This window comes from Myodes glareolus, chromosome 13 (genome assembly GCF_982192425.1).
Source record: "Myodes glareolus chromosome 13, mMyoGla1.1, whole genome shotgun sequence".
Classification (NCBI taxonomy): Eukaryota; Metazoa; Chordata; class Mammalia; order Rodentia; family Cricetidae; genus Myodes; species Myodes glareolus.
The window spans coordinates 23,960,827-23,986,535 of record NC_142038.1 but is presented as its reverse complement, the minus strand read 5'-3'; the positions used below and the strand labels follow the sequence as shown (position 1 = coordinate 23,986,535).

Here is a 25,709-nt window from a genome sequence, read left to right as displayed (position 1 = left end):
TAAGAAGACCCCCTGCTCTTCTTTTGACAGCTGATCAAAAGAAAATAGGTCACGCTTCTCAAACTTATGTCCACCCTGTCCTTAATTACTGTCTCTTTAAACAAAGGCAACATCTGCGCAACCTCGAGAGCTAGCTTGAATCTTCGGAGGCAAACGGAGCGCAACCTGCTTTGGAAGAATCTGTTACTTTTAAGGCTTTCAATGCGGGGTGTTGGCCTCTCTGGCTGTCTTCTACCACCCCTCAACCCCCCACACAGTTCGCGGAAATGACTACCTCCTCCTCTCTGACCTCCCGACCTAGGTTTGCCAAACAACGGGAATTCTAGAAAGACAAAAGTGTACTTTTTAAAGCTACAGCTTTCGAGAGCGTTTTCCCTCATATTCAACGCCCAAGGCTCAAATCTTTTTAGAGACCAGGATGTAAAATGCAAATACAAGCGGAGTCTTACCGTTACCTACCCACAGCAGTAACCTAGGGTGGACGGTCCTCTCTAGAATTTGAGATGAGTGGTGTGTGTGTGTGTGTGTGTGTGTGTGTGTGTGTGTGTGTGTGTGTGTGTGTGCTGATAGAGGAAAGACACGCCAGTGCTGTCCCCTCTATTTTATATACTCCTTGCCTCCAGGAGAAGTTTGTGAAGCTGTGAATCTCAATAACAATATTCACCCTCAACCCCACTCTCCCCCCTCCCCTTCCCTGTTCTCTGAAGGAGCAAGCATTTGGTCACCTCGAAACCGCAGCTTCTGGAATTTTAGTTTTGTTTTGCAATCTAGTAGGGCCCTTCTGAAGCCTCATAACTGAGAGATTTATGGGCTGGCCAAGTAATTAAATGATGTTATTGTGTTAAGTTTGCATGCATTAGGGCTGCTTGAGCCGCCGACAGTGTGAGCCTTCCGCCGCGGCCGGCCTCAGCTCTTAGGCAGCCTAGGCGTTCGAGCTGTCGTCCCCGCATAGATTATGCACATCCCAGTCTCGGAAATTTACCGTGCATTAGAACACATTAGCGCCTGCATTTTAAAAGCTAGACTGCTAGCTCCCGGCGAGGGACTCTCGGGAAGTGGCTAGGTAGGAGACGCGCGTTTGTTTCTACCGTACCACACGAGCTTACAAGAGTGAAGAAAAGCTTTGAGGTAAGACTAAAGAAACCGAAGCAATCAACCCAAATCGCAGCTGCCTAGAAAGAGGCATCTCTCACATAATCCCCCTTGGTCCCCCGCACTCTTGCTTCTTTCTCTCTCCCTAGTACCCCCCTTCTCCCTTCTTCTCCTTGACGCTTGGTTCCAGGAGCAGAAAAAAAAATGGGGGGGGGGAGCGAACCGAGCTGTCAGCCAAACCTGAAACGCTGGGCCCCGCCCCTTCCACATCCATTGGCAGCTGCTCCGAGGAGGTCTGCCTTCCGAGGTACCTGCTACCGCGGATTGGTTTCTCTGGATGCTCATCGAGCACGGTCCCGCCCCGGGCCCGGGAGGATAGGTTGGCTGCTCCCGCAAGCGGCAGAGCCCTTCTGGACAGCTCCCGCTCACCCAAACAGAAGACGTCGGCGCCAGAGTGGGCTCGGACATGGCGAGGCAGCGCGCCCGCACAAGCGGCGGGGCCCGGTGATCCCTCCCTCCTTCCCTACCCCCCCTCTCCCGCACGCACGCCCTGTCCGCCCCCACCCCACCCCCACCCCGGGCGCGCCCGCCCGCAGCCCGGGGCACACACCCGCACGCACGCCCCAGCACACACTCCCGCACTCCCACGCCCGCCCCCGAGCCCCGTGGCCGAACCACGCCACGCGTGCCTAGCCAGCCCGCCGGCAGCCCCCGCCGCTCCCACCGCCCCCGGGCCCCGATGGACTGAATGAAGGCTGCCTACACCGCCTATCGATGCCTCACCAAAGACCTAGAAGGCTGCGCCATGAACCCGGAGCTGACAATGGAAAGTCTGGGCACTTTGCACGGGCCGGTCGGCAGCGGCAGCGGCGGGGGCGGCGGCGGGGGCGGAGGGGGCGGGGGCGGGGGCCCGGGCCATGAACAGGAGCTGCTGGCCAGCCCCAGCCCCCACCACGCGGGCCGCGGTGGTGCTGGCTCCCTGCGTGGCCCGCCGCCGCCGCCAGCCGCGCATCAGGAGCTGGGCACCGCGGCAGCGGCGGCAGCCGCGGCATCGCGTTCGGCCATGGTCACCAGTATGGCCTCGATCCTGGACGGCAGCGACTACCGGCCTGAGCTCTCCATCCCGCTGCACCACGCTATGAGTATGTCCTGCGACTCGTCCCCGCCAGGCATGGGCATGAGCAACACCTACACTACGCTGACTCCGCTCCAGCCGCTGCCACCCATCTCCACGGTGTCAGACAAGTTCCACCACCCGCACCCTCACCACCACCCTCATCACCACCATCACCACCACCATCATCATCAGCGTCTGTCGGGCAACGTCAGTGGCAGCTTCACCCTCATGCGCGACGAGCGCGGGCTTCCGTCCATGAACAACCTTTATAGCCCTTACAAGGAGATGCCTAGTATGAGCCAGAGCCTGTCTCCACTGGCTGCCACCCCGCTGGGCAACGGACTGGGTGGCCTTCACAACGCTCAGCAGAGCCTGCCCAACTATGGTCCGCCGGGCCACGACAAAATGCTCAGCCCCAATTTCGACGCGCACCACACTGCCATGCTGACCCGCGGTGAGCAACACCTGTCCCGAGGCCTGGGCACTCCGCCTGCAGCCATGATGTCTCACCTCAATGGCTTGCACCACCCGGGCCACACTCAGTCCCACGGGCCAGTGCTGGCTCCTAGCCGCGAGCGGCCCCCTTCGTCCTCCTCGGGGTCGCAGGTGGCCACGTCGGGACAGCTAGAGGAGATCAACACCAAAGAGGTGGCCCAGCGTATCACCGCCGAGCTGAAGCGCTACAGCATCCCACAAGCTATCTTCGCACAGAGGGTTCTATGCCGGTCTCAGGGGACTCTCTCCGACCTGCTCCGGAATCCCAAACCCTGGAGTAAACTCAAATCTGGCAGGGAGACCTTCCGCAGGATGTGGAAGTGGCTGCAGGAGCCCGAGTTCCAGCGCATGTCTGCCTTACGCCTGGCAGGTAAGCTCAAAGGCATCGGCAGCCAGGCTGCTGGGGGAAACTGTTTGTGCTCCAGCGGCTGGTCTGTGCGCGGGCTATGGTCTTTAGCTGTGCTCCCTTCTCTCCTATATACTTCCCCCTTTCTTCTCTTTCTTTTTCTTCCATTTTCACTTTCTCTTCTCCCCTTGTTTCTCTTCTCTCTTCTTTCTTGCTTTCTCACTCATTGCCTCCGAGTTTTCGCTGCCCCCTCCCTTTCATTTGTCCCCTTATCAGTGTGTCAACCTTTCCCCTCCTACAGTGGGAGGCGGGATCGGGTCTCTCAGCGTCCTCTAGAAGCCCAGTTTTCTGGACTCAACGCAAATCGAGAACTGCCCTTAGCCCAAACCGGTGTACTTGAACTTTCTTAGGACAACACTCTTCCGTTTTCCAGGGTTCCTAGTCTCCTTATGTAGATGCTTTTGACTGATAGGGGGTTTTGTTCCTTAGAAAGGGAGAAGAGTTCTTCCTTCCCCTCCTACCCACCAAAGCAAGCAAACTTCTTTGGCCATTGGCAGGAGGTACACCCTTGGGGCTCCGGGAACAAACAGCCAAAACCTCTCTGAGGCTTTGGTGTTAGTCCATGGACTTTACGACCCACTAAAAGAGCGGAGTCTGTCCGGCTCCGGTGTCACTGACTGTAGAAAAGAGGGTGCAAAGACGAAGGTTGGCGCGGCCGCATTCATCGCTTTGGGAAGAAACACCAGAGTAAAGAGCTTCCTGCTTCACTCGCCTGCAGCCCTTGCTGGGCAACAAGCCTTTGCTAGGGTTTGCTGAGGTTTGACAGTACTCCAAGAGAGATTAAGCTCTCGAAAATAGGTGCTGAGAAAATTAAGAAGCGAGTTAGTTAAGGTTTCTTGGCCGCAGCAGGCTGTAAGCTCCGCCTTTGCATTAAGCGGGCGCTGATTGTGCGCCTAGCGGCGGCGTGGCGGGGAGGGCGAGCAGCCAGCGGCAGGGGACCGGTCAACGCGCGGGTTACATTGTTCTGGAGCGGGCACGGCTCTCTGTGCCTCCTCTAGCGGCCGAGAGGCGAGGTACAGCCCTCTATTGTTCTAGGAACACTGAAACCTCCGCTGTGGGCGGTGGGTGCAAGAGCGAAAGACGCAGCCTGGGCTGCGCTGGCTCACTCAGTTGCGGAGCTTTTGTGCACGCAGACCCTTCTACCCCCAGGCCTGAACCGCCGACCCAGACGGGCTAGGTGTCCAGACCTCCCACTGATGAGGACATACAATACCCAGCCGCAAGCCTGTCTGGGACCTCTCAGGAAGGACTTGGCGTTCTAGAACAATTAGTGTTGGTCTTAATTTGCGTAAAATCTCTATTGAGACTCGCGTGGTTCTGAATCGGGCGTTCACGGCTCACTAGCGCTCTGAATCTGTTAGCTCAGTTGTCCTCTCCCGTCCCCAGGACTTTCTTCCACCACCGAACAGGGCTTGTCCGGTGCATCTAAGGTTGCCTAGCAGGACTAGGTCACTGCTCCGGAGGAGGAGGCGTTTCCGCCTACAGCCCCCTCCTTTGGCCACTGCTGGATTTTGTTCACTGCTCAGTAACCTCCCCTGCCAATCTAAAAAGGTAAAGGAAAACAAACAAACAAGCAAACGGAGAAACAAACAAAAAAAGATTTGTTCAAAGAACTCCATTCAAAAATCAGTGGACTGCGGACACTTTTGAAGTTCAAAGTCGTCTTTATCTCTTTTTTTCTCCCTTGGTTTATTCTTTATCCTCTCCTACATTTTCTTTGGATTTGCTCCTGGCCCCTAGCAAAGATAAAGCTGGAGACCTGGCGACAGCTCCCAGTGTAGTAACGCTTTTGTTTTAGACTCCCCTCTCTCCGATACAGCAGGAGCTCTGAGGGGTCTCCAGCCTCGGCTTGCTTCCAGCGCTTGGGGGCTAGAAGGAACTTGGCAGCTGTTCTTTGGGGTGCAGTAAAAGGCTGGATGACAGCTGTTCTACTCTGGCCCATTTCGGAGCGCTGCCGCCCCCTCACGCCGGTCGGGCAAAGGACAAGGCTGTTGGAAAACGCTAGGTTCTGCCTGTGTACGTCTTGAAAGTTAAGCCTCGCCTTGCTATGAGTTTTTACGATAGCGCACGGGAAAGAGTGTGGGACCTGGGTCTCTCAGCCCGACTCCTGCAGAGTTGCCTGGTGGCACCTGAAAGCACGCTTTCCAGACCATAGACCGTGGAGAGAGATTCTCGGCGGGGACGTCTAAGGGAGAAGTGCGCTGAGGACCCGGCTTTGCTCAAACATTTAAATGTGAGTCTGTTTTATTACCCTAGGTGAAAAGGGGCAAGAGCCTTCGCCTTTTTATCTCGCCGTTGTATCAGCAACTACAAGTGTGTGGAGTGGTTATTATTACATAGGAGGCTTTTCAGTACGGGGTCAGTAGATCAGTCTCTTCAGACACTGTGGCAAAAGCCGGGACAAGTAAATAGGTATTATGTGCTCAGTAGAGTAGGGAACAGAAGCACAGAGAGGAGAAAAGGGAGGCCTTTTGATTGTTATTGATCGATGGGAAACCCCGCTGGGAAGCAGCCGGGGCCTAGGCCTTTGGGACTGGGGGTTAAGCAAGCCAGCGACTCCCGGGGATGGCCAACCCAGTCCAGCACCTATGCGACCTGGAGTCACATCCGACCGCCCATTCATATTCTCTCGATCATTCATACAGTTCTCTCTCTCTCTCTCTCTCTCTCTCTCTCTCTCTCTCTCTCTCTCTCTCTCTCATTTTGAGACCCATTTGGACAGGGGTCTGAGGGTCTCTGAGTTAAAAACTTTTGATTTGCCCACCATCTTCAAACTCTAGGTCAAGTGTATCCAGTCACCCGGAAGATTGGGTATTCCACCAATCTGCCCATGCCCGCTCCCGGTCTCTCTGCTACCCGCACAGCCAAGCCCAGGTTGCTCTAGGGAGGACGCGGGAGGATGCTGGGGAAGCTTGGAGTGTCCCAACTTAGAAGTCTGAGAAAGGAACTCTGTGGCCGCCCTGGGTGGTGAGAATAGCAAGTGGTTGCAACTGGCCGAATAGGCTGGGAGTGGCCCAAGACGGGATCCCGCAGGGCGGTTCTTATTAAGTCCTGGCCTGAGGACAAACTCACGCAGTTTTGAGCACACTTCCTAGGGCTTTGATCCTCGAGGGCCTCAGCACGGCGCACAAAAGCGAGCTAAGAAGGACCTCGAGGGTTCAGGGAAGACCCTGAGTCCATCGCCAGGTGGAGGAAAACAGAGATTTTAAAAATGAGGGGTTTTTGGTTTTTGTTGTTTTCTTTCAACGCAGGAAAACAACGGCATGGCTGCTATTACTTTCATAACTTAGGTTTCTGCCTCCTGGGAGGTGACCTCCGAGGTTGGCCCTCCCGGAGTCCGATTCTAGTGCCAACTGCGGGAAGACAGTGCGGCCTTCTCCAAGACACAGTCCCCAGACAGTAAGGATGGAGCCCACTCAGTTCAGGCGGTCTAAGGCCCTTAAGCAGCCCGACGTCTTCGGACACACTTGACGCCCGCCTTAGTGGTATAGAAGCAGCGTTGATTGCTCCTGCCCAGGCACACGTACCGTACCTTGCGCGTCTCCAGCCGCGCGGTGCGGGTGTTTAGTTGACGCGGGAAAGCGGTTTTTGGTGAATTGAAGGGCTTAGAGTTCCTTCTGTCCTCCACTCAGCCTTCCCCACCATCTTGTTTCTCCAACGGGGAGAGGGGCGGGGGCAGACCGCCACTCCCGAGGACTTAGTTCCGGGACCCGAGCCGGGAGGCCAAATCCTACACGTGTCCGTGCAGAACAGACTGATCTGTTAGCCTGCTGGCTGATCGGATTAATAACTGCAAAGCTCACTACCAGTGTCAGTACTTCAAGTCCCTAGTCCCCAAAGAATGCCTTCCTAACGCAGACTGAGGTCGCCTGGAGCTTGCGGAGGAGGCGGGACGCGAGGGAGCTAAGTGAATCCGAGCTTGAGAAGTATTCCACGCCGCTGAGAGCGGTGGATTAGAGGGGCCGCGCACTTATTTTTATTCCAGGTTTCCCACCGTGTGGTTATGTCACTTTCTCAAACAAATGTGTATATGGAGGGAGATCGATGCTGATAATGTTTAGAAGATTAAAAGAGCATTAATGCTGGCAACAATAACGTAAACGTGTGGACCCAGATTTCATTGATCTGGAACCTGATCCGGCGCGTTTCCAGTAAGTCCGACGTCGGCGTGCTCTTCCCAGAAGAGCGCTCGCCAGTGCCCAGGATCCCTGGCGCTCCGGCCACGCCACTTCGCCAGCTGGGGCCCGGTTCTCAGGTCTGACCGCAACTCCTCCCTTGAGCAGTCGCCGGAGCCAGCTCCATTCTCGCTAAGGTTTTCTTAGCCTTGCACGGGACTGCTGGACCCCCTTCCCCACCCCTGTGCGCGTCCTGTACACTCTCTGCACTCTACAGTCTCTGCACTCCCGGGTTCTCCCTGTCCTTGACCGTCGCATTTGGTCCAATCTCTCTCTCTCTCTCTCTCTCTCTCTCTCTCTCTCTCTTTCTCTCTTTCTCTCTCATCAAAATTGTTCGGGAAAGCCTCCTCAATTTTGAAATTCGTTCTCGATTAAGTTTAGAAGGAATGTGTCTAAAACTGCCTGGAACGTCGCGCCTCGGTAACAAACGCCTCTTCTTCATGCGGTGAACCAACTGGGTCAACAGGCGAAGGAGCTTGTCTTCCGTCTTGACTCTTGACTGTGGCCGGATCTTAGGGCTAGGCAACTAGGAGAACACCCACCTCGCACTTTCCCACCTGACTCTGAAGCCACAGGCCCATGGGGTGTGTGTGGGAGGGAGGGCTGGGGGGGGGGGAGAGGGGCTTGCTCTGAGACACATGTCCAATCCACCAGATAAGAAAATTCTAGAACTTTTCCTTTCCATCTACGTTCTTAACCCCTTTCCTTGCTAAATGGTGGCTTGCTCTTTGAGAAGAAGCATTGGGGTGGATTTTCTAGAGAAAGGGCAAGAGCTGTTTTAGTTTTTTGTAATATATATATGTATATATATAATATTGGTTTCCATATATATCTGTAATATCAAACATATATATATATATATATATATATATATATATATGAAACTAATATTTTCTTCAAAGAGGTGTTTTCCTACTTTCTCCCAAAAGGGGGGAGGGAAAGAAGAGAGATAGAAATCTTGTGTTCTGCTTTGAAATGTGCGAAAAAGCAAGTGGTCATTTATCTTTCCACCGGTGACTTCTCTTAAAGCAAGGGAGCCCCCGCAGAACACCCTAGTTTTGAAGATCACAAAGTACCCTATAGACTCCCTAAAAGCCATGTGGTCACCAGATTCCCCCCAAAGCATGGATGGTTTCCTTTTGGACCTGAAGGCAACTGGCCCACTGTCCCTCCAGGAGAGCCAATGTGAGCCTTTGTTGAATGAGAGTCTTGGCTTCTCCCCCACCCCGTTTAGAACCCAAACAGCAGGATTCCAGTTGAGAGGTGCTGGGTGAGGATTAAACTGATTGTTCCACATTCTCTTTGTCCCCATAATGTCTTACCAATCCCTCTATTCTTACGTCAGGAACAGCCAGAGAGCCCAGAACCCAAGGCCTGCTTTCCAGGAAATTCTTTTATGACCACCTCTCTCCGGCTTTTCTCTCTTTAAAAAACCCACTTGCACAGGAGACCAGAGTGACTGAGGGGGAGAGCTCTTGGGAAGAAAGTACTGCTTCTGTCATGGCTGGTGGTAAGGGTTGTCAGAAAATATCTTTGCAAAAAGCAGTATCACCCTGGGGGATCCCGAGAGAGATGGAAACCTCATAGAAAAAGCAGAGAGATTTAGTTTCTGGATTCTTATCAAAGGAAGAGAAACAAAGAGGGCATAAAGAGAAATAATTATCTGGACAAATGACCCTGGGGAAGAGGCTGAGACTGGAGTGCCTTCGGGTTCATACCTCATCTGAACACTCTCTGGGTGTCCACCCTTTGGGGGACGCTTTTCTCCCCACCAAACTGAGGAATGCCATTTCCTGCAGAGGAGTAGCTCCTCTTCCTGGACTGAGCGCATCAAGAGAAATCCTGGGCTGTCCTTTAGTCTGTTTGGGGCAGAGGAGCCAGGGCAGCTTCCTCCTGGTGAGAGACCAGGGTTCTTCAGTCCAACCTTCCCTTCAACCACCCTTAGTGCCTTTGAGGGAGATGTTTCTCAAGCATTGGCAAAATAGAGACTGTAAAGATTACACAGGGTGTGTTGGAGTACGGAAGTAGGGGGCAGGGAAGTTGGCTAGGTATCCCAGACTTGTGATTCCTGGTGGACAAGGTACAGAGGCAGAGATTGTCCCACTCAGAAAGCAGGATTCCTAGAAGCTGTGGGCACTTGTTATGAAAAATAATCCCCAACTGATTGTCCCAGAGTGCTGGCCAGGAGGCCCGGCATTCCTCCTTGGTGCCTCTGTCACCACGTGGGGAATCCATTACTCTCTCTGTAAAAAGCAGACTGTGTTTGGGTTGGAAGCACACCTCCAGTGTAATTTAATCAGCATTGGACTTTGGCTCCTGTAATCAAATATACATATACTTTCTCCTGTAGAAAGAAAAATAATTTCTCAGTAACTGGTATTGACTTGAAATCATGTAATTTCTGGAAGGCACCACATTTTTAAAGGGAAAGGTAAAAATTAACAGAGAAAGAACCCACTATTTTCGTGGTTTGCCTGGTCATTATTGAGAAGACCCAGTTACCACCTAAGAAAGGGCAAAATGAGGGCTCTCGGGGCTCAGATGTTCACCTCTCCATCTGCAGATATGTTCAGTACAGCTTCTGTGCAGTTGGCCTCTTAGATCTGTATTGATAGGAAGTTAGATGACTGGCTCACCAGATCCCAGAACATGGCCTTATATTGCCTTGGCATTCTGAAAGGAACCTGTCTGTCTTGCATCTTGCTCCCCTCTTTGGGGAGGTCACAGGCAGTGGGATCTGAACATGCAGTAAACCTGTTGTTGCTTGGTGGCTACCACCAGCATATTCCCCATCCTTCCCTAAGGCATCTCCCTGGGGCAGCTTGGTCTCCCCACCTCTAGGGTGAGGCTTTGGGCTTTGCCCAAGCTGAGTCTGTTAGGGAATCTGTTGTAAACACAGATCCATTGATTTGCATTTGTCAGAGAGTAAAGTTAAACCAGTGAAAAGAGAAGCCCTTACCCTTTTATGCAGGGCCAGGGAAACCTTTCATATTGATCCTATTGATCCAACCTTTCCCTTTAAGGAAACCACATAGTTAAAGACCCTCGTTCAATAGATTTACCCTCCGTGCTTATGATATTCCTCTAAGTGTTCTCATCTAGGTTAGCTGGGCATTAAGCCCACATTCCAAGCCAAACAAAAAAATGAAAAGGGGAATGAAAGCGGAGGGAGGGGGCCGGGAGGCAGAATTGTGGGAAGTGAAATTAAATCAGACTGAAACGCATAGTGACGCAGCTGGGGGTGTTTTGATCATTCCGAGATGACATGCAGAGATAAAGATAAATTAGACGCATTTAGCGTCTTTCTCCCCCAACCCACTTTTCCCACAGATGAAAATCAGTTTCTATGCATAAACTAGCGATATCATTTCCTAATCTAGGGTGATCTCGACCACACCACTAACTTGGCTCGTGTAAAAGCACCGTTGGTGCCACGGTAATTATTTTGGTTTGTTTGTAGCAAATCAAGAATAGAGTTGTCCTTCCAGATGCAATGTCTTGGACTCCATAGACGATCATGGATACCAAAGTCACTTAAGAAGTGGGAGTTTAGAGCCATGTGCTCTGGTGGAAACAGTAGAAGCCAGTTTAAGACTAAAGTACAGGGTTTCTTGGGGGGCACTATAGACGAAGTGGACGTTGCTGCATATGGCTTAGTGTTCTTCTTGCTTGCAGGTATGAAAACGAAAGTCCCTTGAACTATTGGGCAATCCCATCCTTTCTTTTCTGGCCCCTTTTTGTTCTATAAGTAACTCCATTTGCGATTCTTTTTGTAGCATGGCACATGGATTATTCTCAGTTGGCTGTCTCTTGGGTTGTTTTTGTACACTTGTGTTTGTTTTATGTGATTGAAAAATATTAATGATTCCTTAGGTGAGCTAATGTATTTATCTGCCGAGTGAGTTCAAAGGGCAGAGTTCAGCTGTGGTTCAGATTAATTGGACAGGAAGCCGTGGGCTCGCTAGGCTGTGCTGAACAAGGGACTAGCCCCTTAAAACAGCACTCTTAGCGAACACACAGTTGCACTGACTGCCCTTATCCTGGAGCCTGATGTAAGGGGCTCGGGCTGACTTGGATTGCCTGTTTAAAAACCTCAAGCAAAGTGCAGCAACTGCAGCAAACCCCAAGTCCCCCACCAGGAAGAAGAGTTTTCTCATTGGCTAATTGCTTTATTGGTAGCCTGACCTGCAGAGCAGCTGCAGGGGCCTGGATGAAGGCTTAGGCCTTGGAATAATGTGATCCATTAGAACAGGGTAAGGCATTTTTTTTTTTTGTTTACTCAATTGGAGCTCCCAGGAAAGTGCCATTAACCCCATCCCAAATGTGTGTGCGCTACAAAAGCCAGAGGTCACACTGGTCATCTACTGGTGGAGCCAGCCTCTAGTCCAAGGGAGAGGGCATCTTGCTGGCACTGCCTGCCTTGGAGTTTGGTGTCGTCTCTTGGGTCCTTTTAGGGTTTGACCAAAGCTAGCAGTTTCACTACTTGTTTACATTTCTCAACTGCTGAATCATGTTATTGCTGATTAAACAGTTTTGATCTGCTCACCAGTGTGCCTGCGCATGCGTGAGTGAGCGAGCACACACACACACACACACCACACACACCACACACACACACACACACACACACACACTCTCTCTCCTCCCCTGACTAATCCTCTCTGTTCTATTTATGTTTCCTCCATTACTGTGCATTACAGTAAATAGAATTGTGCACACGATGCTTTTAGCAGAGCATAGTATGGATACGTTACTCGGATCCAGCGGAAGGTACGGACTGGAGCAGGCACAGAGTTAAGACTTGTCACACTGATAGTAGTAACTACAGCTTCATCTGCTAGAAGTCTCTGATCAGCAGTCTGCTTCACGGCACCTCACCCAAGGTCAAAGCCCCTTCCCTCACTTCCTTTCTAGTATAGTGTCTCATTCCTCACCTTCCACATTGCTGCCTGTTGCAAACACTATTTTTCTAGATATATCATAAGAGGATCTTTGCATACTCATTTGAGCATCTAGCCTTTGCTTCTTTTAATTCGTTGCCAAGGTGAAACCAAAAAACAGTTCTGCCTGCAGTGAGGTTTTAGCCCATGGAGCTGTTGAGGTAACATTATCCTGCAAAGTTGGGTGGTGTTTGGGGTGGAATGGCAGAGAAAACAAGAAATGTGTGTGGGACCAAAGAGAAGTGATTACCTGTGGAAGGAGAATGACACTCTTGATGACCCCAGGGAAGGCCATGCCTGATATGCAAAGATAAATAAAACGCTGTAAAAGAGAGAAGGGGGTGTGGAGAGAGCCAGGAAAAGTACAGACCTGAGTCAGTGAGGCAGACTTGAAGCCTGAGGGTGGAGTTGGCCGCAGCTCTAAGGGATGCAACTGTTTCCAAAGTCTACTCAAGTCCACCCCAGCCAGGAGCCTCACCCCACCCCCACCCCACTCCAGTGCCTCTGGGTGGGTTGCAGACTCAAGCCTAAAGAGCTTCAGCACCACGAACAGCGCCAGGTAGCAGCCCTCCAACCGCTGTGCCTGGCGTCGGACCCCCAGCCTAGACCACTGAGGTGTTCTGGCATGAAGTCTGAGTAGGAATGTAGCTCCAGCCCTGGATATTTTCGTGCCCAGAGCAAAAACCTAGGGCCTCAGGGTTTCCTCATGCTGGATGATTTTTGGGTGAGAAGATGCTTGAAAAACCAAATGAGAAAAGCTCACCTAAGGGGAAAAGCAGGGCGAGTGTCTGTGCAAGGAGACAGGGCAGAGGTTGTCAGGATGTAGCTTTTTTTTCTCTCTCCTTGTTATTTTCAAACTCATTGATTGACACTCTCAACATAGTTTTTAAGATGTAGGGTCCCTTTTAAGTTCTACTGCCTAGTCTCCCTTTCCCCCAGGTATGGTGTGGCTCTCCACCTGCATGCTTCTGGTTTTTGAAAACACAAGTCTCGTCATAATTAGCAGCATTCTTACAGGAAAATCAACAGTGATGTTTCAGAGAGACCCAATTATGAGACACTAACTCATATAAACCTAGGGTCCAAGTTTAGCTGCTCAAATGTCACTGGTGACTCAAATGTCATGGTTATGGGGCTGTTGAAGAAGATATTTACTGCCAGATCCTCCCTCCCTCACATAGAAAGAGCCGAGAGCCAAGACTTTGAGGCTGCCCAGTGGAGGGTGAGAGCTGACTTAGCCACTTACTACAGATCCTGGCAGGCCTGCTACTCAGCAGGTGAGTTCCACTGGTCAAATAATATGCATCTCATTGGGTTTTAGGAAAATATCCCTTGACTTCCCCAAACCAATTAACATGCAAAGCCTTCTTTTGCTTGATTTCAAGGGACTCCAGCTTTGGCCTAATCTATTACTAAGTGACTGTTGGGGAGGCAGAGCCCGGGGACAGAAGAGTGACTCCTTTACAAGAAGGCCAAGGGCAAAATACACGAGTCTCTTTTCTACTAGCAATCCGTTTTGAGATTTAGGCAGCTCTTTTTGAAAATAACTGATGACCATATCTAAAATCCAGTTTTGAGTGCATTCGAATAGCTCTGAGGAAGGTGGTTTCTTCAAGCTGTGTAATCTCAATTTTCGGACATCCGTTTCTAAGCAGCTGTCGGATTATGCTTTTAAAATCTTTTCTATTAAACACTAACAGTTTTCATGGCCCCTTTAAAGTCTCTCTCTCTCTCTCTCTCTCTCTCTCTCTCTCTCTCTCTCTCTCTCGTATTAACACTGCAAAATGCAGTGCTGGATTCACTGTCTTTGTGGTGAGCTCAGTAGGGCTTTTAAAATATACTTTGACAAGATGTTATGTAGTATGACCTTTTCTATAGTCTTTGACTCTAAACATTAAAAGACACATGAGATTAAATAGCTTCATATTCTTTCCAAATCAATGGCATAGACCCCTAACTCTAAAATATACAGGAATTTTTTTCATGAATTCACTTGCCTCCTACTGTGTACCAAAGTTCACCTCAAGTCACATTCAAGGTACAAGAACAGTTTGTTATTTACCCTCAGTGTGGTACCCCTGGTCCTTTCCCCATCTTTCTGGAGGGAGGAGTGGTCTTGGTATGGACGGCTAAATTCACTGACTTGTTCTCAGTCTGGCTCTCCTCTCCTCAGGACCCCACCCTTCCTTTACCTCTCTCTTTCAGTTCACTTCGGCATGTCAGCATTCTCCGGCTCCTCACTTCTGTCTACTTTCTAAAATGTGCCCCACCCATCCCACCTTCATCTTCTTCCTCCATTTCTGTAAAGAGTTATTGTAGCTCTATGTGTCTCTTGCCTGTGTGGTTGGCCTCAGCACTAGGCAGTCTGGTCCCAGCGACTCCTAAATCCCAAACCTGCTCCTGCTTATCCCACCACTGTCTTTGTACCTAAGTTCACATCTCAGTTCACATATATGTGTGTGTGTGTGTGTGTGTGTGTGTGTGTGTGTGTGTGTGTGCATATTATATATTATTATTACTATTACCTGGTCTCTGCAGTTGAAACTGTTGGCCTCCCTCATCCCCACACTTTTCCCCACTGATTTCTAACAGGTTATTCTCCCTCTCCTTCCCTCCCTCTTCCCCCTTTCTCCTACTTTATCTTGGTACACCTTCCCAGCCTCCCTCGAGTGTGGTGCTTTCCCCTAAGCTGCTTGATTTTTTTTTCATTTATCATACTCAAAATTGAGGATCTTTCTTCTTTAATATTTTCATTTAAACTTTATCTTAAAGAATACAAAATAATGAGTTTCATTGTAACATTTTTGTAAATGTATCTCATTACACGTTCTTATTCCTCTCCTCACTGTCTGCCCTCCCTCCCTGGCTCTCACAGGCTCTCTTCCTTCCTCCCAAATAGTCCCTTTCACATGAGGTATGAAAAGCTGGGATTGGGTGGTCTGGGCTCTCAGGTGGAGAAACCACAGCAGCCTGGAAGCTGAGTGGAAGCCTGGAAGGGAGTGTTTGTTACATAGAGTTAAGCATGGAGGCAGGGTTGTTACATACAGCTGAACGTGGAGGTGGGGTTTATAGTGTACAGGTGGATCAAGGAGACAGGTTTAACTAATCTCAGTATAAGCAGTCTCTATCTAGAACAGACTTTGGGCTGTAAATATCCAGGAGGAGGAAGCTATGGTGGATATTTTCTGCACACACTATCCACATCCACCCATGGACCAGAAGGGAAGGCTTTGCCATTTCCCATGGGTCTGGAGAGGCTCCAGGGTTTTTCCCATGGCCGGCTAATGTCACTGCACACCCACTCAGCCCCTCACTCACCAAGGCTTCCTACAGTCCTATGTTCAGTTTTTTGGGGGAAACTCCACAGTAACTTCTGCACAGTCTTGACCATTTGTGCTTCCGGCAGCTGTAAGGGTTCCTGGTCCCCTGTTGCCTCTCTGATGTTTGCCACCATGGTGTTTCCTTCATGAGAGCCATTCTGGGGTGAAATGGAACCACATTACAGTTTTAATTTGTATTTCCCTGATGGCTAAGGATATTGAACACTTTTCAAATATTAATTGGCCATTTGTGCTTCTTCACCCTGGAAGATCTTATCGATGTGGTTAATATCTCCCTATACTGAGAACCTCAGGACTCTCTCCAACTCTGGTCTCTCTCTCTTGCTCTCAGGCTCCAGCAACCCGTTTCCATATGTGTTGGGACATCTTTGCCTAAATGGCCTCAAGCACAATTTATCTTAGAGTAAACCCATTTACTTATCCTTTAGCATGACTCAACGGTCACCACATTGGAGACTTTTTGTTCAATCTTTGAATAACGATACCATGTGTACAACCTTTTAATTCTGAAGTCAGAATGTCAACACAGGTGTTTTTTCTTTTTCTTCTTTTCCCATCAGTCAATCATAAATTAGCCATGTGGATTACACCATTTAAATATGTATGTCTGTTGCTCACGTCTGATAACGGCCCGATATACATCAGGAACCTCAGACTAGTTTGTCACCAGGGTTACCCTCTGTCATCCATGTTCCAGGATTAAATTAGAGTGATTTTTCTTGAATCTAAATCTGACCCCATCTTTATCAACCTTCATAGCTTGAAACAAGTTCCAGGTCCCTGGGTGAAACACTCTGCCCCTGTGTGTCCTGACCTGTATGTATGTCCTCACCTGTGTGTCCTCACCTTTGTGTGTGTGTCCTGACCTGTGTGTTCTCACCTGTGTGTGTGTCCTGACCTGTGTGTCCTCACCTGTGTGTGTGCCCTGACCTGTGTGTCCTGACCTGTGTGTTCTCACCTGTGTGTGTGCCCTGACCTGTGTGTCCTGACCTGTGTGTTCTCACCTGTGTCTGTGTCCTGACCTGTGTGTCCTCACCTGTGGTGTGTCCTGACCTGTGTGTTCTCACCTGTGTGTGTGTCCTGACCTGTGTGTTCTCACCTGTGTGTGTGTCCTGACCTGTGTGTTCTCACCTGTGTGTTCTCACCTGTGTGTGTGCCCTGACCTGTGTGTCCTGACCTGTGTGTTCTCACCTGTGTGTGTGCCCTGACCTGTGTGTCCTGACCTGTGTGTTCTCACCTGTGTCTGTGTCCTGACCTGTGTGTCCTCACCTGTGGTGTGTCCTGACCTGTGTGTTCTCACCTGTGTGTGTGTCCTGACCTGTGTGTTCTCACCTGTGTGTGTGTCCTGACCTGTGTGTTCTCACCTGTGTGTTCTCACCTGTGTGTGTGTCCTGACCTGTGTGTTCTCACCTGTGTGTGTGTCCTGACCTGTGTGTTCTGCCATCAGCTTCTCCCACATCCCCATACACTCACTCTGGGTTAGACACAAACTGCTTTTCCTGGAGCTCTTCAAACATCAGACCAATATTTTGGCCCAGAGTTTTACCACCCCCCCCCCTTACTCAGCCAATTGAGGTCTTGGCTCTAAGAATTTTTCCCTGGTCTCCTGAATTGGGATATCTGTGAGCTGCTCTTCCTGGTGCATCTGAAACACAGAAAAGGGCACCTGTGCACTTGACGATGTGACCCTATTTCATCAAGCTCAAGAGAACAGAGATTAGGTACAACATACACTAGGTCAGTAAGTATTTGTGAATAAATTTAGAAATACTTTATAGGCTACTACTTCTGCCCGTCATAGATTCCCCCCACAAGTTATTACATAATATTCTAGGGAAAACTTAGCCAGAATTGTCCCATATTTAGAAGTATTGAGTAGTTCGCATTCTCAAGTTCCTATCAATGCCATTTTCCTCCAAAGCTAACATACTAATTTGAGGATTTATTTTAAAGGGAGTCATAGAGTGAAGTCTTAGTCGGGCTTCAGATTGGAGCAGTGAGACAAGGAGAATACAGTGACAGGCACTCCAGAAGGAGCCCGCTTTCCCATGCCTCGCTCCCCGAGGCAGCGCCAGGCAGACAGCTCTGCTTCCTTTCATGTGTTGTCCTGTTTATCATGCCCACGTGTTTGCGTATCTGCTTTCCTGGAATGCATCACCTCTTCTCCGTCCTCCCTTGCCTCCTCCCTCACCCCTAATGAAATCATTCCAGCTGAATTGACCTATTCTTTCCCCTTGAGTCCCTGAATGTCTGGATATAGTCATCTGCCCCAGACTGCACAATATAACTTCTTGGCTGATCTGACAATTCTCTTTAGCTATTTTCTCCCCGTGGCTCGCTCCCCTCTCTGTGGCTTTAGGGAGAGAGCTATATCCTTGTAACCCATGGTTGCCGTCTGTGGTCATACCCACAGGAGGCAATGTTTTTCGAATCACTCTGGACTATAAAATCTATTCCCTGCAGTCATCCTGAGAATAGGTTGTATGTGTTTGCATATGTCTACCGTTGTTCGTTTTCTTTTTTGTTACTGGGTATTGAACCCATGGCCTTATGCATGGTAGGCAAGCACTCTATAACTGAGTTCTGGTTCCAGCCCTTTCCCCTTCCTCGCAACTCTTTTAAAATGGGTCTTCTTTTCCAGAAGTGGTAAGGTCTCTGATAGAGATGTCTGCCTACATAATTACAAGTAGGTGTCAGTGTTAACCACAGACGTAGCCAGTCTGATGAGGATAACACAGTGCTTACAGTGGCTTGGTTACCAGCAAAGACTGTTCTGCCACAATACAAAGCCGGAAATGCTGCACCGCACACCTTAGAGCAGCAGAGCCAGCAGCCTGCTTAGCAAATCAGAGAGACTAATTTGTAAATCATTTTAATTATTGGTCACCTAAATTTGTATTTAAATGATCATAACTTGATATACTGCAAATTCTGAGACTATTGTTGCCTTAGTTTGCCTGAAAACAACAGAGCTAGAAGTCACAATTGTCTTTTTATAAACTTAATCTCATTTTTAATTTTATTATGTATTGACAAGCAAATGCATAAATAAGGCTACAGGGTAGCTTTGGAACTCAGCAGTTCAACATTTCTAGGATAATTGCAGTCTTGCTGGCATAGTGCTGGGCCAGAAAATTAAGAATGGGAGAAAATTAACCATATGTTCATATATGATTAAATATTGGAGACAGTATCTGGCCTGGAAGTCACAGGGTTCTGCCTGCCTCTGCCTCCCAAGTGCTGGTATGAAAGGCATGAGCCACCATGTCCAGCAGCTTCCCCGTCTGCTATCCCTGAATTTTAAAGATTTAAGTGCATACATCCACTATTGTGTTTACAATATCTATGTGTTGCAAGGTAGGATTTCCTCTTCACTTTAGTAAGAAATAGTGAAGCCATTTATTTTCTATACATACATCTTGTGTGGCTGCAATTCTTTGCACTGGGATATTTTCTCTTTTGAGTTGTGCTCTGACAACTCTGCATTGTTAGCATGAGACCACAGAGAGCGGAGCAGAGCCGGAAGAAGTACTGAAATTCAAGCTTTTTAAAGCCGTTGGGTGTTGTTTCATTTTTCCGGACAGGATTTCTTTGTGCAGCCCTGACAGCCCTGGAACTCACTCTACATAGGCTGGCCTCGAACTCAAAGACCTGCCTGCCTCTGCCTACAGAGTGCCTGGTCTTATTTTTCGATTCTTGACATTGGATGCATCACTGTGCTGCTTGATAATTAGGTGTGTAAGGTTAAACAATCAACTGGCTTAAGAGCCTGTCTCTTGGGTGGCTGGCATAGCCAAATCAAACTCCCTTTAATCATGAGGCTGAGGGATGACAGGCTTGAGCAGAAAAGGAGGTAGTTCTGAGGCCACCATGGAGGCCTTAGACTCCCACCTGCGGGCATGTCAATGGCGCTCCTCTTTGGTTGGGCACCAGGGTCAGGGTATACATAACATCATATCCTTCCCTTGTTCTCTTGCCTTTTTGTCTGCCAAAGAGCTGGAAGGACCAGGAGGAGCTGGCATTGCTGGCTGGGCTCACCACCCCTTCCCAGGAAGTTCTCCATCAAAAGCCTCAGAGTGAGGTTTCCGTAGGTAAATTCTGGAAAGCCCCTGAAAAGTCATCTTGGGAAGTGGTAGGTGGGTCCATTGGAGGATGAAGGAAGGCAAGTCCACGTTACAGATAAGACAGCCTAAGTATTCTGTCTCTTTAGAGTTCTGAAAATCCTGAGGATATGAACGTACAAACATCCCTCTTCTAGTTGGGGGAGGGGCACCCTCTCTTCCAGGCTGCTCCAAAAGGGTTAAAGGAACAAACTCCCCCCTCCCCCGCTTTCTTCCTCCTTCTCCTCTATTTCTTCCAACCCCCTTGCTGATCTTTTAAGAAAAATCATATCACACACACACACACACACACACACACACACACACACACACACACACCTACACCATGATGTAGGTGGAGAACAGAGGACAACTTATGGAATTTGTTGACTATTTTCTACCATGTGGTCCCAGGGCCATCTTGCTGGGCCTTACCCTGGCTGCTCAGAGAGAAACAATAAGAACTACAAGGTGCACAATGTAATGGAATCATACAGGCTCAGGTATATAACTTTACCTTTGTATAATTTTAATTCAGTCTCCCTGAACCTCAGTTTTTCTCCCTTATCAAACAGGAGTAATATGTTCACCTTAGAGAGCACATGTAAGTATTAGACATGATCCGTATAAAGTAACTGTCAGGAAGCAGACTGATGTATCTCCATGGTTTCCCTGCAGAAACCCCTGCCTAGCATAATGACCCAAGAGGCAAGATACCTTTGGGTGTTGAGGGGTAAGAAAGCATATGACGTACGTGTGTTACTGAAGGTCTGTTATATTAAATATATGTAACACATCACCTCCAGACTCATAGGACCCAACAATTAATACTTATTTCTCATGTGTCTGCAGGAACCAGCTAACATAGGCTGGTCACAGAGGGGTTTGCCAATGCTCTATAATGGTAGAGCTAAAATATTCAAGCAATAACCATCTCTGTCAGCCCATCAGTGAAAGCAAGTCACATGACTGAACCCAGAGCTAGAGGGGAGCCCATTACTCGGTTCTATGGCAAGAGTACAGAACGGCACAGAAGAAAGCGAAAGTGAAACTTTCAAATTTGTCTAGGTACTCTTCCTCATGACACATGTTTTGGCTCATTTGTTCTCAGAGGAAGATGCTCTCCTGGTGGCACATGGATATTAAGGAATGCCTACTAGAATAGCATTAATGCTGGCAGCAAGGAGAAGGTAAATGTGGAAGCAAAACTATTTGATATTCATAAGGAAAGCAACTGTGTCTGACTGCTGTGTCGACGTAGGACATTCACGACCTTCCCTACTAGATCACAGCAACCAGAGACCCCAAGATTTGCCCTGCTTTATTTTTTCCTTAGCCTGCTACAGTGCCTAAGGCACAGTTAGTCAACACTTGGGGAAATACACATGGCTAAACGACCTCAAGGTCACACAGCTACAGTGTGCTCTGGGTGTTGGTGGGATTGGTGTTTCTTTCCAGGAATTACTAGTGGATTTCATATTGTTGGATATGTACTTTGCCCATGTTTATTTGGGGGATGTTTAGATTGTGGTTAGATCTGTGTTTTGTAAAAAAAAAAAAAAAAGAAAAAGAAAAAAGAAAAAAATTCAAACAAAGATGCAGATACTGTGTGAGGTTTTGCAATGACTATGGAAACCGTTTGGAGGCAGCATCCAAAAGGCATTCTTGTTTATAACTCTACACCATGTCTCGAATTTTGTTTTGTTTTGAAGCCTCAGGTTCTACTTCTGGATCATACTTTCTTTTTAATGGAAAGCAGCATTAAAAAAAAAAAACACTTGAGTGTTTTGTCATGATTCTCCATGCAGGTGTTAAGGGACGTCTTCCATTAGGAAGCATGCCCCCAGATAACGTTCATTTGCATTTTCTTCTCTGCTTGTCTCTTAATGGTCTGGTACACAGAGGGCTACTTGAGCTGATTTATATGGATGTCAGCTGCTCTCATTTGTGCAGACTTAATTCAGAGAGGTGATCCCATTGATTTCCAAGCCCTGGATTCCAGGACTTGGTACTGGCGTACATAGTTCAGCTGCTCTAATGACGTTGTCTGAAAAAGGAAAACACTTTAAGAAGTAATTTTGATGGGCATCTCACCGTGCTCTATATTACTCGCATAATTAAATTCTCTTTACTTCAAGTTTAAAATTAAACTGGAAAGCATTTTTGAAGAGTTCCACTGGGTAAATAGCTTCGTTCTGCATGCAGAGGAAATGGCACCTATAGCTTGATACACAGTTCCCCTTTCCCAGGTGTCCTTGTTTGCTTCTCTTTTGCTGGGATAAACACCATGTCTAAAAGCATCTGGGGGAGGGAAGGGTTTATTCGGCTTCCAGGCTACAATCCATCATTTAAAAAAAAGCCAAGGCAGACGCTCAAGGTGGGAACCCAGAGGCAGGAACTGAAGTGGAGATCACAAAGGACCACCGTTTACTGACTTGCTCAGATGTCTTTTTTACGTAGCCCAGGCACCTGATCCTGCCCACAGTGGCCTTATGTCAATCAGCAATTAAGAAACTACTCAGAGGTCAAGCTCATGGAGGCCGTTCCTCAATTGAGATTCCTTATTCCCTGGTATGTCTAGGTTTGTGTCAAGTCGTCAAAACCTAACCAGCACACCGTGGGTGTGAAGAGGCGTCACCCTCAGTAGGCAAGTGTTGTCTCATTGTATGAAGCTTGTTTACCCCGGAATTCCACAGTCTTCGTGTTTTCTGCCTACTTGGTGCTTAGTGTTGAGAATACAATTTGTAACCCACACCTCCCGCCCCGTGGGACTCCCATTTAGTACATGCAAGTGATGTGAATCCCAGTGTCCCCCATCTTTGGAAAGGAGACACAGGAGTAACCTCGTCTCTGGCTTGGTCTGCTGCCGAGAACGGGTAGCATGCTTCTTTTGTCCAGGAGATAACCGTTTCGATCCCCTTTGGTGTCAGAAATGTAACTGGAGAGCTGGCATTCCTTAAGCACTGGATTAATACTCTGAAAACAGTCCCGAAGAGGTGCACTGTTACTTTCCCTTTGGACACTTTAGAATTCATTAGACTAATCAGTCTTACAGACTCTTCAAGGCTTATTTTCTTTATCTCTGGGCTTAGATAAGGTACCTTAGTGACTGAATGTATGTAGCTACTTAAAACAGCTACTGTGTAGCACATGGTTGCTAATTGCTAATACAAATAATATTCATTGCTAACCTTGTTATAGCTTCTCTGAATATGAGCAAGAGACTGCCTCAGTGTGTGTGTGTGTGTGTGTGTGTGTGTGTGTGTGTGTGTGTGTGTGTCTGCCTGCCTGCCTGCCTGCCTGTCTGTGTGTCTATGTGTGTGTTGTTTGGCATTGTCGCCGAGAACATGAGCATGGAAGTCACTTGCAGTTTCTCACAGCCTCCATTATTAGCCCAGTAGCCCCAGGCACATCTCTTCCCCCATCTAAAGACCCAGGAGATTTTGGTGCCCCCTTGAGTTGGTATGCAGATTGAAAGAGACAGTGTGAGGATGTTCCATGCTGGCACAGCCACCTCGGATGACCTTAGTGAAGGCATCTGTTTGTTACACCTGGACACATCTGTTCTCCTGAGTGATCTGAGTGTCACTCTCCGTGGTAACATTAAAGATGCATGAGAGCTGGACATTGCCCCCCCTGAATCCACTCTTTGCAATCCCAGTGCCCCTTCAGCACTTTATTTTACAGCTATAGCCTTTGGCTAAGTTGGTACTTTGAGCCCAGAAGTCAAATGTGTGCACAGTGGGTCGAGCTGAATCCTACTGCATCATGCTGGGAGGAAAGAAGTCCATCTTGCAAGCATTCTGCCACAGCGTTCTCCGCCTGACATACAGTAATTGCTACTGAGACAACAAGGCTCAGTTCATCCTTGTGAATAATGACTCCAGCATGGGAAGTGGGGTCTCAATAGAGAGTCACTTTCATCAGCACCAAGGGGATCATGGGGCTACTGGTGCTTGGGAGAGAGACTCCCTCTTTCACGTCCTTGCTGGTTTCAATGTGCCCGGACTCTGCCCTTATGCTACCATGCTGACCAAATCCATTTCAACTGGCTTTGAAGGCTCCTGTTTGGTCTCATACTAGCATGTTTGTTTTCCATGTCCGCAAACCTCAACAAGAAAAAAAAAAAGCAGCCGTTGCTTTTTTTTTTTTTTTTGAAGCAACAACTAATTTGCTTGTGTAAGATTTTGAAATCATAGCCTCTGAGTTGTCAATGTTCCCAGCCTGTAAACAATCTCCAGAATCCCTGCCTGACCCCAAATTACTCCCGAGCATTAATTGTCCTTGGTGGTTTCGTGGCCACATTATTTCATATTCATTAGTGTTTTCATGAAAAATTGCAACACTAATTAGAGCAGCTTCCAGTTAATTCACTTGATGATTCATTACCTCTCTCCTCTCTTGGTGTTCTGCATGTGGTCATCCTGGAGAAAGCATCCGAGGGGTAATTACAGTTGTATTCCCTGAGTGATCGCCTAATGCCATTAGTTCTGATCCACCTGCACAGCCCAGCAGCACTGATGCGGTCTGGGTGCAGCTGCACCCTAGTCCATGCCCTGTGGATGTCCAGGGAGAGGGAAGGAAGAAGGGAAGCTCCCAGTGAAGACTGGTGTTTAAGAAGATATCCAGGACAGCAGAGGGAAGCAGAGCCTCGGAGAAAGGGAAGCCAGGGAGCTTAGGTATATGAACATCCCTTCAGTGCCTTCTGCAGCCTGGAGTAAGGACAGGTTGGTGGGCATTCATGCTTTGATCTTAGCATGCAAATGGCCAGACTAGACTTTTCTTCCTCAAGGTTCTGGTGTCTTGTTCATCTAGTAAGAAGTTTGGGGGCCTACTAGCATGGATGTTATTTTAAAAAAATAGAAAATAACTGTTGGGAAGGATGTGGAGAAACTGGAAGCTTATGCATCACCAGTAAGAGTGGAAAATTCTGAAGCCTCTGTGGAAACAGAATGGTAGCTCAAATTAATGCTTTGGTTGGAAATGCCACCTTAGCTCCACATACTGTAAAAGAACAGAAAATGGGGCCTCAGGAAATGTGTGCACAGGCACTCATGTTTATTGCAAAAAGGGGAACTTGAGCGTTCATCAGCGTATGAAGGGGCAAACAACATGCAGTACATACATGTCTATATTGGCCTTATACTCAGTCTTCAAAAGGAGGGAAATTCTGCCAGGCCTACTGGCACATGCCAATAATTCCAGAACTGATTCGTGGTGTGATATGGGTGAGCCTTGAAGACATATGAAGCCAGTTTCTAGAAAACAAATGCCGTGTGATTTGACTACGGAGTGTCTAGCATTGTGAGCCTCACAGAAGCAGAGAGCAGAAACAGGTGTGGGTGTTCTGTGCCTGTCGTCTCAGCACTTGGGAGGGGAAAACCGGGTGATCTAGGAATTCAAGGTCATCTTTGACTACGTAGCAAGGTCAAGGCCAGCCTGGTCTATGTGAAATCCTGTTCAAAATAAATAAATAAACCAGAAGTAAAGAAAGTGGGGGGAAACGGAATGGCAGTTGCTGGGGAGGAAGGGAAAGAGAACTGCTTAGCGGGCTATGGTTTCTGCTCTGCAAGGTGAAAAAGTCTGCGCAGTGTTCACATGAGGAACACGGTGATTTCTGTGTGCTTAAAAACGGGTAAGTTGGGCCCTGGGTGTGGTGGTGCGCGCCTGTAATCCCAGCGCTGGTAGGCTGAGACAAATATTCAGCCTCTGCTATACTAAGAGACTCTGTCTCCCAAAAAATGTGTTTGTGTGTGTGTGCGCGCACAGGCCTGTGTAAGTTGGTAAATTTTATGTTACATATAATACATTTTACATAAAGAAAGATGTAATTATATTGTAATTTTAAAACTTGGAAAATAAAAAACAAAGCTTTGCTATAATATTCCTGTTCTTTTGCAGTTTGCCTAGACATTGCATTAAAATCTTGTCCTGAGGGCTGGAGAGATAGTTTGGTGGTGAAGAGCACCGGCTGCTCTTCCAGAGGACATGGGTTCAATTCCCAGCACCCTCATGATTGCTCACCACTGCCTGGAACTCCAGT

At 48.4% G+C, this 25,709-nt stretch overlaps 1 protein-coding gene across 1 annotated transcript in view; it reads left to right on the top strand.

Annotated features, from left to right (window-relative positions):
- The first annotated feature begins 1,774 nt into the window (after positions 1 to 1,774).
- Positions 1,775 to 25,709, top strand: part of Onecut2 (one cut homeobox 2) — a 59,802-nt gene continuing 35,867 nt past the window's right edge. Inside the window, exon 1 of the mRNA XM_048419208.3 lies at positions 1,775 to 3,074. Coding sequence (XP_048275165.2) covers positions 1,841 to 3,074 — 1,234 coding nt within the window. The 5' untranslated portion in view covers positions 1,775 to 1,840. The remainder of the gene's footprint in view (positions 3,075 to 25,709) is intronic.